This window comes from Giraffa tippelskirchi, chromosome 9, assembly GCF_054371585.1.
Source record: "Giraffa tippelskirchi isolate mGirTip1 chromosome 9, T2T-mGirTip1v1.2.pri, whole genome shotgun sequence".
Taxonomy (NCBI): Eukaryota; Metazoa; Chordata; class Mammalia; order Artiodactyla; family Giraffidae; genus Giraffa; species Giraffa tippelskirchi.
In genome coordinates this window covers 107630424-107645189 of record NC_137283.1, presented here as the reverse complement: position 1 = coordinate 107645189, position 14766 = coordinate 107630424, and the positions used below count along the sequence as shown (strand labels likewise).

At 39.4% G+C, this 14766-nt stretch overlaps 1 protein-coding gene across 4 annotated transcripts in view; it reads right to left on the bottom strand.

The window, feature by feature from the left end:
• Positions 1-4930: 4930 nt before the first annotated feature.
• The window catches only part of AK9 (adenylate kinase 9), a 107596-nt gene continuing 97760 nt past the window's right edge, over positions 4931-14766 (bottom strand). For all 4 annotated transcript variants that reach the window (XM_081526708.1, XM_081526711.1, XM_081526709.1 and 1 more), the window contains 6 exons: positions 10892-11088; positions 9623-9792; positions 9095-9193; positions 7493-7595; positions 6252-6366; positions 4931-5634 (listed from right to left, as the gene is read on the bottom strand). In XM_081526708.1, the coding sequence (XP_081382834.1) occupies positions 5432-5634; positions 6252-6366; positions 7493-7595; positions 9095-9193; positions 9623-9792; positions 10892-11088 (887 nt within the window). In that variant the 3' untranslated portion in view covers positions 4931-5431. The remainder of the gene's footprint in view (positions 5635-6251; positions 6367-7492; positions 7596-9094; positions 9194-9622; positions 9793-10891; positions 11089-14766) is intronic.

The window sequence follows — 14766 nt, the reverse complement described above, 5'->3', positions numbered from 1 at the left end:
GCACCACTCAAATTCAGTCCCCTCTACTCAACTATTTCAGCATTTTCTCTCAATTTATGCTTCACTAACACCTGTTTTTAATTTAGGACACCCAACACACCCTCCCAGATCCCAGCATGCCATCTCTAGTCTCTGAGATTTTGAGAAAGCAGGTATAATTACCTCCTGGCTCTTTAAACATTTTTTTACTAGTTTTTATTAAAATTAGCTCCTTCTTTGAAGTTTCCCTCTTTGTCTTGAATTGCCTCTAAACCCAAGGGTTTGTGGAGTCCAAACGGTAATCTTTTTACTATAGAGTTTTGCCTTTTTCAGAATATATAGCTGGAATCACATGGTATGTAGCCTTTTCAGATTAGCTTCTTTTTAAAATTTATTTATTTATTTGGCTGTGCTGGGTCTTCATTGCTGTACTCGGGCTTTCTCTAGTTGGAGTAAGTGGGGGCTACTCTTCTCTGTTCTGGTGGCTTATCTTGTTGCAGAGCATGGGCTCTGGAGCACAGGCTCAGTAGTTGTGGCACATGGGCTTTGCTCCAGCACTTTGCTCCAGAATCTTCCCACACCAGGAATTGAACCTGTGTTCCCTGCATTGGCAGGCAGATTCTTAGCCACTGAACCACAGAGGAAAGTCCCTGACTCTTGGTTAGAATCTCAATTTTTTTTTTTAATCTCAATTTTGAAAGGTCCATTTAATTCAGATGTTACCCTTCTAAGAATTATTCCAGAACCATCCATAGTTAAGAGCCCTCAGGCTTTGTAGATAAACCTCTACTCAGACTTTCATTTGTAAAAGCAAAACAAACCAAAAAGATAAAACAAAAAATCACCCACAATGAGACTGAGGCATACATATATAAAATATATCTCATTCTTTCCCTGTTCTTGAACTTCTCCTTCACCAATGAATTTATGAAAACTTTCAATAAATGCACTGAGAATAAAATGAAATATATAAAACTTAAAATATTTTTTAAAAACTCATAATATTTACTACTATGAGTTTTGAAGAATTTAAAACAACAGCTCACAACATATCCAGAAATGAATTCTAGGCAGCTGAGAGAATTAAATATAAACACATACACCAACAGTAGAAGAAAACATAATAGAACGTTTATTTAATCTCTGAAGATGGAATAACTTCCAGAGCTTAGAAAAGGATTCAATATCATAAGATATAGATGAACAGCACTTACTTTCATACCTTAAAAATCGGACTTATTTACTGCAGATACAGGGATTGGTGTGTATTTTACATAAAGAATTCTTGCAAAAGAATTTAAAAACAACCAATGAGTTAAAGTGCAGAAGGCATGAAAAAATAATTCACAGAAGAAGTGCAACTGTGACCAACATATATAATAATGTTCAATATCACTATTAATTCAAGTTAAAGTAACAAGGTTCTACTTTCTGCCCATTTATTATTATGGGCCACAGTTTCTATTACTAACCTGCCTTCCAAATAACAATTCACAATGTTTCCAGGAGTGTTTCCAAGAGCATCACATTTATTGCTTCTTTACTGTCATTTAGCATTATCTTTTTAGTTTTTTAAATTCATTCCCTTTCACCCTGTACTTTTGTTTCTCAGAAATTCTTTTAGGCTAATAATCCCAAATATGGTGAAAAAAAGTTCATCACAGCTTTTAAAAATACAGTAAAACAGTACATGGTCCAGCAATAGGAATGGTCAAATATAGTATATTCACTTGATGTCTCTGAGTATCAAATGGAGAAAAAGTACAAAAATCCTTTGCCTACTTTTCCATATTTCATTGACTGTAATTGTATTACTTTTTGTCTTAAGGTCTGTTAAATGGGCACTACCTCTTCTCCCTGGGTGAAATTATGCATTCTTCTCATCATAGTGAAAATGGCATCTAGGGACTTCCCTGGAGGTCCAGTGGATAAGAAACCGCCTGCCAATGCAGAGGACATGGGTTCAATCCCTGGTCAGGGAAGATTCCATATGCCAGAGCAAAGCCTGTGTGCCACAACTACTGAGCCACTGCTCTAGAGCCCACGAGCCACAACTACTGAAGCCCATGTGCTTAGAGCCCATGCTCTGCAACAAGACAAGTCATCACAATGAGAAGCCTGTGCACAGCAATGAAGAGTAGCCCCTGCTCGCAGCAACTAGAGAAAGCCCACATGCAGCAACAAAGACCTGGCACAACCAGAAATAAATAAAGAAAATTATATCCAGACAAGCCATGTAGGGCCACAGACTGGTTGAGCAGTCTCCCAGTCCCTTGGATGGGCGTTGCCTCAGCCTCTTCTTGATGTGGTCAGGTGGCAGACTTGAGGATTGGGGTAATGAGTCCCAGTGAGCACCAGGGGCTGCTCACTCTCTTACGGCTTCACTTTGGGAAAAAATTCAGAGTCCCTGGACACCCAGTCAGAATATTCTTTCATCATATTTGAGACATCAGATTATTTATAATAATATGCAAGCATAATTTCTAAACAAAAGGAAGATTCATAACAGGTTAAAATGATGCATGTTCTCCTTTCTCATTGCACAAATGTCATTCTCCCTTCCTCGGCACACAGACCTCTTGACCTAACTTGCTAAAGAAAACACAACTTGCAACCATTACGGGGAGGGTGTGAGTGCATGCAGGAGTTAGGACTAGGGAGTCTCAGGAGCAAAGGAAAATTTTTTCCTGAGTCTTCTATGATATTTTTATATTCTAAAGTATATACACACACACGTGTGCACACACACACAGGCATGTGCATGTGGGAGTGCCCAAAAGATTCTGGCCAATGAAATACCCTAAGAATACTGACACCATTATTGTGGTTTCCAAGATGGACTTAGTGTAAGAATTTAATGAGATAATGTATGTAAAGCCAGTAGCAGACAACAGCCTGGAATGGTAGCCCTGTCTGTGGTTATTCTAAATAGGGTCCTACATATCATGAACTGTAATTTGCATTCAAGCATTAGGGACCCAGAATGTCCAGAGCTATAAGCTACTCTGGAAATTTGATTCCCCATTCCCTACCCAATGCTCCTATCTAATGCACTTTATTAAATAGATTTACTCAAAAGAAGAGACTCTGTTCAGAGAGGGAGGAGGGGGAGAATCACATGGCATTTGGTCCCTTGCTCAGCTCAGGGATTAAGTGTCTCCCTTTTCAGGAGAGAGGGAGCATTTACCCCACTTCTGTGCAGAACTCAGCAGCTCCAGAACAATGATGGATGAGTTGTGAGGGGTTGGTACAGTTCTCAAAGTGAAGACATTTAGAGAACAAGATACCCAGAAGATGGCATATGTCCAGCTGGTGTGGACTTGCTATGGAACTTATGACATACTTCCTGTATGAGATACCCGGGGGGTACTTTGCATGGCTACTGCCTTTTATAAAGGTGAGAGAGTTGAAGCAATAAAGTTTGGATTTAATTGCTAAAGGAAATTTCTTATACTCATAGGCTGAGGAGGCCTGTGGACATGGTAAGAACACTATGGGAAGATGGTTAATTAGAAGTATTACAAACTAGGAAGAGAAGAGTGAGTGGCTGGTTAAACTTGGTAGCTACTCATACCTCCCAGTCTCCTGAAAAACTGTTCATCTATAGGTCAGTTCAGTCGCTCAGTTGTGTCCAACTCTTTGCGACCCCATGGACTGCAGCACGCCAGGCTTCCGTGTCCATCACCAACTCCTGGAGCTTGCTCAGACTCATGTCCATCAAGTCAGTGATGCCATCCAACCATCTCATCCTCTGTCATCCCCTTCTCCTCCCACCTTCAATCCTTCCCAGCATCAGTGTCTTTTCCAGTGAGTCAGTTCTTCACATCAGGTGGCCAAAGTATTGGAGCTTCAGCTTCAGCATCAGTCCTTCCAATGAACATTCAGTACTGATTTCCTTTAGGATGGACTGGTTGGATCTACTTGCAGTCCATCTATGGGTATGTATCAGTAACTCTTCAAAGGCTTTTGGGGTTTATCCTAACTTTGACAATAGGCATTTAGCTTTTGTTTAAAAATTGTTTTATTATGAAATATATCATATAAAATAAATCTAAAACAGGCTTCTAGTTTTTAATTAGTGTTGAAATTATAGATATCAAAGACAAGATGAGTAAATCTGAAGGGCATTATGCTAAATGAAAAAAGCCAGACAGAGAAAGACAAATACAGTATGGTATTACTTATATGTGGACTCCAAAAAAAAAAAAAAACCTCATAGAAGCAGAGAGTAGAATGGTGGTTTCTAGGAGTCTAGGAAGGGACACATAGGGAGATATTGATCAAAGGGTACAAACTTTCAGTTATAAGATGAATAAATTCTGAGAATCTAATGTTCAACATGGTAAATATAGTTAGTAATACTGTAATAATAATACTTGAAACTTCCTAACAGAGTGATTCTTAAGTATTCTTATTATACACACATACACATATACACACAATCACAGAAACACACTGAAATAATGATGTGAGGTGATGCATGTGTTATTAATAATTAACTTCATTGTGGTAAATATTTCACAATGAATACCTATATCAAAATCATGTGGTACAGTTTAAACATATAGAATTTTATTTGTCAATTCACCTTAGTAAAGCTGAAAATAAAAAAGCTAAATCATTCATTTTAGAGATTAAGCAACAAAAACTCATAGAAACTGAGATTTAACTAAGGTTAGATAAGATAATGGTTGTATTTTTTATTTTTTAAAAGAGCCAATCTTGCTATTTCACATTCCAGATTTGTTATACGCCTGCCAAAAAACCGATAATTTATTTTTAAAATCTCATCCAAATTCAATATAGTAATTTTCCTCTAGCATATATGTCTTGATAATGTCATATAAAAAGACTCTAGCATTCATCCTCAAGTATCCAGTGATTTCTAACTACAAAATAATGTATAAAATGTGTTTCCTTGAACACTTGAGAAAAAGAAAAGCAGCAGCCATTTAGGTGTCTCTAAATCCATTTATTTTATTGGGAAAGTGATAAAGTATCTTTAGGTTCACAAAGTTTACAAACAACTCTTTAAGTTCCAATATTTCTATTTTATTTATAGCAATGTTAATTCTTTTCTTGAAGCTCTCTAACATTTACTGCATAAGTTTTTTAAACAGAGATAGACTTCTCTAATAAAAATATTAAAAAGGAAAATGAACAAAGGATTCATTAAGTCAAATACATTACCTAAATATTCTAAATGAAATAACTTTTGTTGAAGCATCAAAGTTCAGGCAAAGAGCAATAAACTTTACAAGTATATGATAACTTGGCTTACAGAAGAGCACTCCTTCCTGGCTGACAGAGTTCTGAATTCATTGGAAGTCTAGTAGCCGAGGCGTATCACTCAGGAGGGAACAGTACATCAGGGAGGCCCAGATTTTCAATCTATTTACTGTTATCCCTTTCAGGTAACTCTTAAGATTCTGGGTGCAGCTATGCAAACATTCTAACCATTGACTGGGTCTATATTTCTAAGAGAGAGAAAGGTCTGTAATTTATGATCAAAGTCAATGGCTCTAAACTGAGGTTCCTTGTATTTCTTGGTCATCTTGGCACCCAGGTATGTAATGAGTTCACATCTCTCCATAAACTGCTCCATCTTCTTCTTGTATTTTTTTCTTGTATATTCAGAACTACTGGGATTAAAGGCTGTAGAAAATTTTACAGGACTGTGAATGTTTTCTGTTAGGTTAGTGCATCATTAAAGAGAAGGAGAACTGTGTGTGTGATTGAGCTGCACAGTTTGACTGAGAAGATATCCAAATCCCAAATAAGATTTGGGGATTATTCTATTTTAGATCATAATTGTCACTATTCACCTTCTTGTACGGTGTGGATTATTGAGAGCTGGTTATGTTACTCATGGTACCTGCTTTAAAAACTAGAAACTCAGTTTTGCTAAAATATTTGCTACCAGCACACACACACACACACACACACACACACACACACACACACACACACCACCCGCATGCAAGTGACCAACCCAGCTTGACAATCCTATTAATCACAATTAGTGCTAAATTAGTTCTGAGTAGCATATTATTTCTAGCAAAAAAAGAGACATAATTCGATGCATGATACAGGGTGCTCGGGGCTGGTGCACGGGGATGACCCAGAGGGATGGGATGGGGAAGGAGGTGGGAGGGGGGTTCTGGAAGGGGAACGCATATACACCCATGGCGGATTCATGTCAATGTATGGCAAAACCAATACAATATTGTAAAGTAAAAAAATAGATAAATTTAAAAAAAAGATAGACATACCTTTCAGATGAAGTGCTATATAAAGTAGCGCAGATCTCTGTACACTTAAGAAGGGGAATTTGGGCTTCAAGCATCCCGCTGCATTCATTGCTTTAATTAGAGCAGTTGCAATACCCTGCAGGTAGGGAACGAATTATGTGTATATTTGAGTCTGTTTTCTTTTCTTGTGGCAAATAGATAAAGAGGCTATTCTTTGCTTCAAAAAGCCTCCTCAGGAATGAGGATGGAGCTTAAAAAGATAGTTAAATGAGCACTTAGCCTACAGAAAAGAAACACAAAATACATTTAATTAGGAAAAATCAAAAACTACAGATTGGGTTAGTGCCAGCTAGGTGACAGATACATGGGTTTCATTATGCAATTCTATTTTTATATGCTTGACATTTTCTGTTTAAAAAAAAGTTGAAAGAAGGAGACATGGAGTTGTCTTGGCCCATCTCTGCTTCCACTGCTCAGAACTGGCCAAACTGTTTCCTACTCTCAGGACCCTGGGCCACCTACTCAGGAACTCCAGAGACCCCAGTTACCACTGCAGTCAAGATTCTGGGGCCCCGAGCAGGCAAAGAGGAGGACACTCTTCTCTGGGTGAGGGTCCTCTTGCCTTTCGATATTAAACTTGATCAAAGGCTAACCATCTAGGGGAGATGAAAAAAAAAAACTGGTTAAGAATTTGTAAGAAACATATGAAATTGTGCCCTAGGCATCTGTTTTATAGAAATTTTTGAAAAGACCTTTCAAATAGTGATTGGTGACTGATACATCTGACTATATTTAGAAAGTGTTATAGTTAGAGAAATAAGAGTGACTTGAGTAGATAGCTTCATCCAGATTTTGGGCAAAATATGTGTTTGGTGGTTCAGCTGTGGTGACATCTTAACTCTTTCAACCAGGGGGGAAAAAAAAACGACTGAATTTGCATATTTCACATTATGGAAAAGTTCTACCAACACTGAAATTTCAAAATAAGAAACAAACTACATGCCAAATGTAAATAATTTTCTAACGTCCTACTCTTTCTTCACTTCAGTGCAGTTATTTGGGAATTAGCTATGGAAATGGGGGCTTTCCTTACATTTTATTTTCACAACTACTTAAAACCAAAATAGGTTAAAAGTGGATTTGCAGCTTAAAATCAGGACACTCTGCCTTGAATTTCATTGTTACCGAAATAAAAATGATTTTTGAAGAAGAGATAGTTGTAGTCTTCTAATATCTAAACAAAGAAACCCATGTGAGCAAACCTGTTCCAGATATCCAGGCAAAGGCAGGCTGGTGAGATACATTGGTTCCTTCAACGGGGGAAGTTTGTAAGGAAGCTTCTGATTCCAGTATTTCTGTGGCGACCTACGAATACCAAATCCGTTAAATGCATGATCACAAACGTATTCATTGTGTTTACACAGGAAGATAGATAAGCAAGAGGCAACTAAAAGACAACGTTCTTTACTCATTTTTCTCGAGTGGAGAAAATGATACAGAAGCAGGAAGACTGAGGCTCCTAGAAGTTCATGACCACCTACTTCACCTGGGGCCCTAGCCCTGCTCACCGCTTCTCAGTGTTCTTGCTTTTCACAGGACCTATATGAAACTTTCTTTATATACTTTTATCCTCACACTTTTATTTTGAACTGACAAGATACTTCAATTCCGCACGGAACTCCTGTGTGAAAAGTGAAAGTGAAAGTCACTCAGTCATGTCTGACTCTTTGCAACCCCATGGACTATACAGTCCATGGAATTCTCCAGGCCAGAATACTGGAATGGGTAACCTTTCCCTTGTCCAGGGGATCTTTCCAACTCAGGGATCGAACCCAGGTCTCATGCATTGCAGGCAGATTCTTTATCAGCTGAGCCACAAGGGAAGCAACTCCTATGTTGGCTTTGTTTTTATCTTGTACTACAATTCTCCTCACTCTAGTAACCCTCTCAGGGACCACCCCCACCCCCCAACACAAGGTGCCAGGCTATACAAAGAGAAGTCTTCAGAATAGAGCATCCTCGGCTGCTCACCACCAGCAGAACCACACACACAGGTTGCTTTCTTCATGGCAGAGCTTACCTCCCACCTAAGATCAATCTCCACACATTCTTTGGATGCCTACTCCACCCTGTCTCTGGAAATCTTAAATAGCAATAGAGAGATAACTCTCTTCCACCTTCGTGGCATTTCCTTTATTAGATCCTTCCCATGTACCTGCATTTAAACATGTTCATACCTTTCCCATTGGAAAAAAGAAGATAAAAAAGAAAAACCACCTTATTCCTTCAATCCTATATTCTTTTCACCAACTAATGTCTCTTCTCTTTTTACTACTAAATTTCCTCAGTTTCATGAGAGGTCACAAACCACTGCACAAATTCTAGCTGGATGTATGATTTGATGGACTTCCCTGTGGCTCAGATGGTAAAACATCTGCCTACAATGCAGGAGACCCGGGTTGGCTCCTCCATCCATGGAATTTTCCAGGTAAGAATACTGGAGTGGGTGCCATTTCCTTCTCCAGGGGATCTTCCTGACCTAGGGATCGAACCCGGGTCTCCCACATTGCAGGCAGATGCTTTACCATCTGAGCCACAGGGAAGCCCCTAAAATAAAAACGGAATCAGTCACAAAAGTTTAAAAATCAGATAAACATAAGAAGAAATTTGGTTTCCAACTTCTTGTGAAAAACAGAAATGTGTGGCAGTAGATAAATGCTGCCCCTTTCAGCTATGTGTATGTATATGTGTACATATACGTATGTGTTTATGAGTGTGTGTAAACTCACATATCTTTCTGTCCCAGGATAGTGCATTTAACATAGATATTCAGTGAATATCTGTGACTTAGTGAATGGTCTCACCTCAAAAATTTCTGAAGTTTTTCTCTGCTCTCACAAATAAATATACGATCACGATATTCTAAAGCATAGTGAATGTTACCAGGTATTAGGGCTTCGTATCTGAAAGACAAAGGAACAAACAAAAACAACTCTGTATTGCATAATTGATATGCAGCTGGGAGAGACTGAGGGCAAGAGGAGAAGGGGGTGACAGAGGCTAAGATGGTTGGATGGTATGATATGACTGGCTCAGTGGACATGAGTTTGAGCAAATTCCAGGAGATGGTGAAGGACAGGGAAGCCTGGTGTGCTGCAGTCCATGGGGTAGCAAAGAGTCAAACATGACCTAGCCCCTGAACAACAGCAATGACAACTATGTAAATAAAATGTCATAAATATTTTATTTTTCTATCATCACAGCTCAAGGAAGAAAAACAATACTTTCCAGTTAAACAACAGTGACCTTTTGATCAAAAGGCTGATTGTCGTATACACTACTTATTTCAAGTAGAGCTATCGGCCTGTACTCATACGAGGGCGGGGACTTGCCTTTGTTTGCCATCCTGATAAGTCACTGGACAGTAACCCTGGAGCTCAGCACACCTCGGGAACCGGCTCTTCAGCCCTGACAGTGTCAGCCTCTTGGGGATCATGTCGGTAGGTGGGAGTGGATGAGGTGCTAATGGAGGTACGTAGAATTCTGGATTGTCCAAAAACTTCTATAAAGAAAGATGACAGCAGCATGACCGTTTGAAACAGGAATACTTTGCCAAGAAAAACCCACTGAGGCTCTCCTGTTGCTCTTCCCATTTTCGGCAGCAATGTTCAGTCCCACAAACCATCTGAGAGGAGCTTTCTGCACTACAGTAACTCTTTCCCTGACTGGAAGTGCCTTACAGTAATATCTGCAAGTGATGTCACTTACAGTCTCTCTCCTTTTAATACTTTCACTCACTCACTCATCTACCTATACTGAAAAACATTTGTTGAGCTCTTACTATGTGCCAGACACTGGACCGCATAGTCACCTACCTGCCCTGCTGTCTACCTGTCCTGCAGTATAACTATCTAGGGGGTGCACTTTGGCAGGTGAGTTAGCTTCTCCAGCTTCAGTTATCATGCTGTAAAATGGAGGGGGCAGACCAGGTACATGGTTTCTAATGTCATTTCCAGTTTTAAAATTCTGTGATTATCACTTAAATAAGCAGAAAGAAAGTAATGTCTTCTTTATAAAGTGATAAAAAAAAATTCAGATTCTTCAGAGGAAAATAAAATGTTCAGAGACACCTGATTAGTTTTCAACTGTCATCTTTTTATGTCACCATATTATGGTCAGTGGAATACTGGAACAAATCTGTATTCTGTTCCATTAAATAGAAATATAAGGTACCCAGGAGATTCAAGTGATAGAAGAAAGTTTAAAGCACATGGGGAGTCATTTCTACTGACTCTGACTTCCCTTCTGCACCCTTTGAATGGAATGTCCTGGATGCCCACCCGGGGGCTCAACTCAGATGCTCAGCATCCCCTCCATGGTTGGGCTTGCCCTTGGGTCTCCCTACCTCTTAAGCTGACCCAGGTGGAGGGGCCATCACTGACCCTGAACTTCTGCTTTGTGCCAGAATATGTCTTGGGATGCAGTCTTAGGACTGGCCTCTGAGTTGCCTTATTGAATCCAAGGATCACAGTTTCCAAAAATGGGGTCCCTACTCCCCACTTCCTGGTGTTTCCAGCTGTGCCCACCTCTTCCTGTCTGATGAATTCTAAGACAGGTATTTTCTTTCCCTGGTAAATATTTGGAGTTAAGAACAAACTTACATTCAATTTCTCCAGAGAACTCATTTTATAATAGTGCCCTCTGAACTCTGCTGCAAATTCCAAGGAATCATTTAAAGAGCAATCAACTAATTCATATGATTCTGCCAGACTGACGGGGCAGAACTGTCCAAATTCGCCCAGGCGAGAAATCAGTTCTTCAGGTGAGATACATAACTTGTCAATGCAGGCGGCTTTTCCTATTATTAACAAATTAACTGTTGTTATAAATATATATTTTCACAGAAAACACAATAATTTTCAAAATGAAAATAAATTCAATTATGCTAGCACTATACCACGGAGAAGGCAATGGCACCCCACTCCAGTCAGTACTCTTGGACAGAGGAGCCTGGTAGGCTGCAGTCCATGGGGTCACTAAGAGTCGGACACGACCAAGCGACTTCGCTTTCACTTTTCACTTTCATGAATTGGAGGAGGAAATGGCAACCCACTCCAGTTTTTTTGCCTAGAGTATCCCAGGGACAGCAGAGCCTGGTGGGCTGCCGTCTATGGGGTCGCACAGTCAGACACGACTGAAGCGACTTAGCAGCAACAGCAGCAGCACTATACCAATGAGTACACCATGTGAGATTCCAAACAGAGTAAAAAGTAAAAGTTTCTTTTCACATCTCCATCCTCTCAGTCCAACATCCCTCCTGAAAGGTAATCACTGTTGAGTTTGTATCTTTTTCAGATTTTTTTATACATTTGCATACACACATGTATATATTTTTTACAGATAGGATGCTTATGCCACTATACTGTAAATATTATTTTGCAACTTGCTTTTATCAATTATAGCCTTTGACATCTTTCCATTTCAGTTTCTATGATTTACCTAATTCCTTTTAGTTTATGCATAGTATTCCATTGTATAAATGTATGTATAGATTATTCAATCAATTATCTGTTGATAAATGTTTTGCTTGTTTTTAATTCTTAGCTATTATAAATTATTTATGTTATATACTATACACACATACACACACATATGTATACATATCCACTTATACACATACACATGAATTTGCTATTATATTTAAAATTTTTCTGTGAGACAGATTTCAGGAAGTACATATAGTTTGTTGACATAATGTTACTGACATAAACCTCTCCCTGTTTCCTGATGGCATCCAAGAAAGAGAAAGAAACATTTAATCCAAAAGTGACTAGGTTTACCCTAAAGAGTCTATTAAAAAAAAAAAGGCCCAAATTCATTCGATGGATAAGTTTGAGTTGTCTTACCAGGACTCCACTAGAATGGAGACTCCAAAGCAATATTAGATTTTACAGAAAATAAAATTACTTCTTTATACATCTTAGTTTTAATGAGTAAATTTTGATCCTGATATATTTTCTTAATGGTTCTTTTCACCAGTGAAAATTTTATTTTTTAAAAAAATTATGCCAAGGAACATCTAACACTCACTCAAATTATGAAGCATAAATCATTTTAGTTTGTTATGTGACAGTGTAAGCATAAAATTGATCCTTAGGATTGCAGTGATGTGTCTATATCCAAAGAATGCAGAGACTTGGTGGCAATGCTGGACATGTAGAGAAAGGCATGGAAGAGAGTCTCTCCTAGAACCTTCAGAGTGAGTACAGCCCTGCCAATGCCTTAATTTTGGGCCTCTAGCCTCCAGAACTGTGAGAAAATACATTTCTGTTGTCTAAGTTATCCAGTGTGTGGTAATTTGCTATGGCAGCCTTGGGTAATTGGAACAGTTACAACAGACTATGATTTCCGTTCTCTTGGCATTCTTTCTTGCCTTGTCTTGTTCACTTGGTAAAGCAAGCTGCCATGTTGGAAAGGTCCATATGGCAAGGAACTGAAGGCAGCCCCTGGCCAACAGCTGGAAAGAAACTGAGGCCCTCAGTCCAACAACCCTCAAGGAACAAAATCTTGTCAGCAATACATGAATGAGTATGACAGTATATTCTTTCCCAGTAGGGCCATCAGATGAGACCTTAATCCTGGCCAACATCTTGATTGTAGCCTTGTGAGAGACACTGAAGCAGAAGACTCGGTTAAACTGTGCCTGGATTCTTGACCCACAGAAATTGTGAGGGAGTGTGTATATGATACAGATGAGAAGGCTAAGATGGTTCTTTCCTACAAAGAATATTATACTACAATAATGCTACAGTGGTGTAATATTGTTATTCTAAAGTACTGTAATGCACAGTATTATGGTATAATAATAGTGTTGGTAAAGTATACACTTGTATAGTGCTATAATATCATACTATATGGCACTATAGTTTTACAATTGTATGTTGCTCGTTAGCTCAGATGTGCTGACCTCACCCCATAGATTTTGTGACAGGGTCATTTAGAATCAAATCATTTCAAGTCGTAAAAGACAGGAAAATATCTTTTTCTGATTCTTGGGTATTCTTCATGACATCTGACAATGTCTATCTATCCTTTTCTGGAATGGACAGAATGAGGAGGAATCTCTTTGGTTTTCTGGCCCTGACCTCACTCTATCTCATTAGTGAGAATAAATTGGTCACTAAATCAACACTAAATTCAAGCAGTCAGATACAGATTACCAGGTAGATGGTGAAGCAGAAAAGTAAGAGGGCGGTTTTAATTAAACTATTCCAGGCAGAGGCACGTGTATCTGGAATAACATGGTGGATACCGTGGTGCCCCATCCAGATTCCTCATCAGGGCTGATGCACCCATCCCTCAGCTGCTGAAAATATCTGTGTTGATGGCTCGTAGCTGCACTGGGAATTGCCCCTGTTACATATATACTCCCTCCCAGAGTGACCTTTAGACAAGTCAATGGGAGGATATAAAGCCTGGCCTCTCCCCTCAGTTTGGGAAATTCTCAAGGTCCATCCTAGCTCCAGTGCTTCCCTGTAGGGCCTACCAAGACCTCTGTTTCCACCATACTGCAGCCTAGTGTCTCCCTCTGCCGGGTCTACTAGCCTTGGTGTATCTCCTGATTAGAGTTGACAGATAAAGCACAGAATGCCCCATGAAGTTTGAATTTCTGATAAACAATGAACAGTTTCTAGTATAAAAATGTCTCATACCACATTTGGGATATCCTTGGACTAAAAAATTATTTGTCATTTATCAGAAGTTTACATTTAACTGGGTACCCTATATTTTTATTTGCTTAATCTGCCAACTCTACGCCTGAGTGCGCATGCATTCTCAGTCATGTCTGACTCTTTGCAACCTGTGGACTGTAGCCCAGCAGGCTCCTCTGTCCATGGGCATTATCTAGACAAGAATACTGGAGTGGGTCACCATTTCCTCCTCCAGGGCATCTTCCCAGCCTAGGGATTGAACCCGCGTCTCCTGTGACTCTTGCATCGGCAGGCAGATTCTTTACCACTGCGCCAGCTGGGAAGCCCACTTCTGAGAGTACTTCCTGATAAAGATTCTGCACACAACTGTTCATCCTGAGTCTCTTCTCAGGCAGCCAAGTCTGAGGCAAGAAGGGTGAAGCAGGGTAACAGCAAGATGAATGAGGCACAAGTTTTTCTTTCCAAGTCAGCTGTGGAATGTTTTACTAGTGTGATGCTGTCCAGAACTTATCGGGAGTGGGTTCCTAAAACTCATTTCTCTTTCCACTTGCACTCTTATCTTCATGCCTTATAATCTGCAGGCAAACAGGAACCAGAGATACTGGGGATGCCCAAATACTGAAGCAAATCAAGATTCAGTGATGCCATTATTATCAGAATCCTCACTGCATTTTTCCTTGTACAATATTCTCTTTGTCATGTTGATCCTTCCAACCTCCGTATACCTTCTCCCTATTTTCCAAAGTCAAAGTCATCAGATGTCTGTGAAACGCCTCCAGACAAAGTCTTTGGCATCATCGTTCTTTTTAGAGGCATGAGTTGTA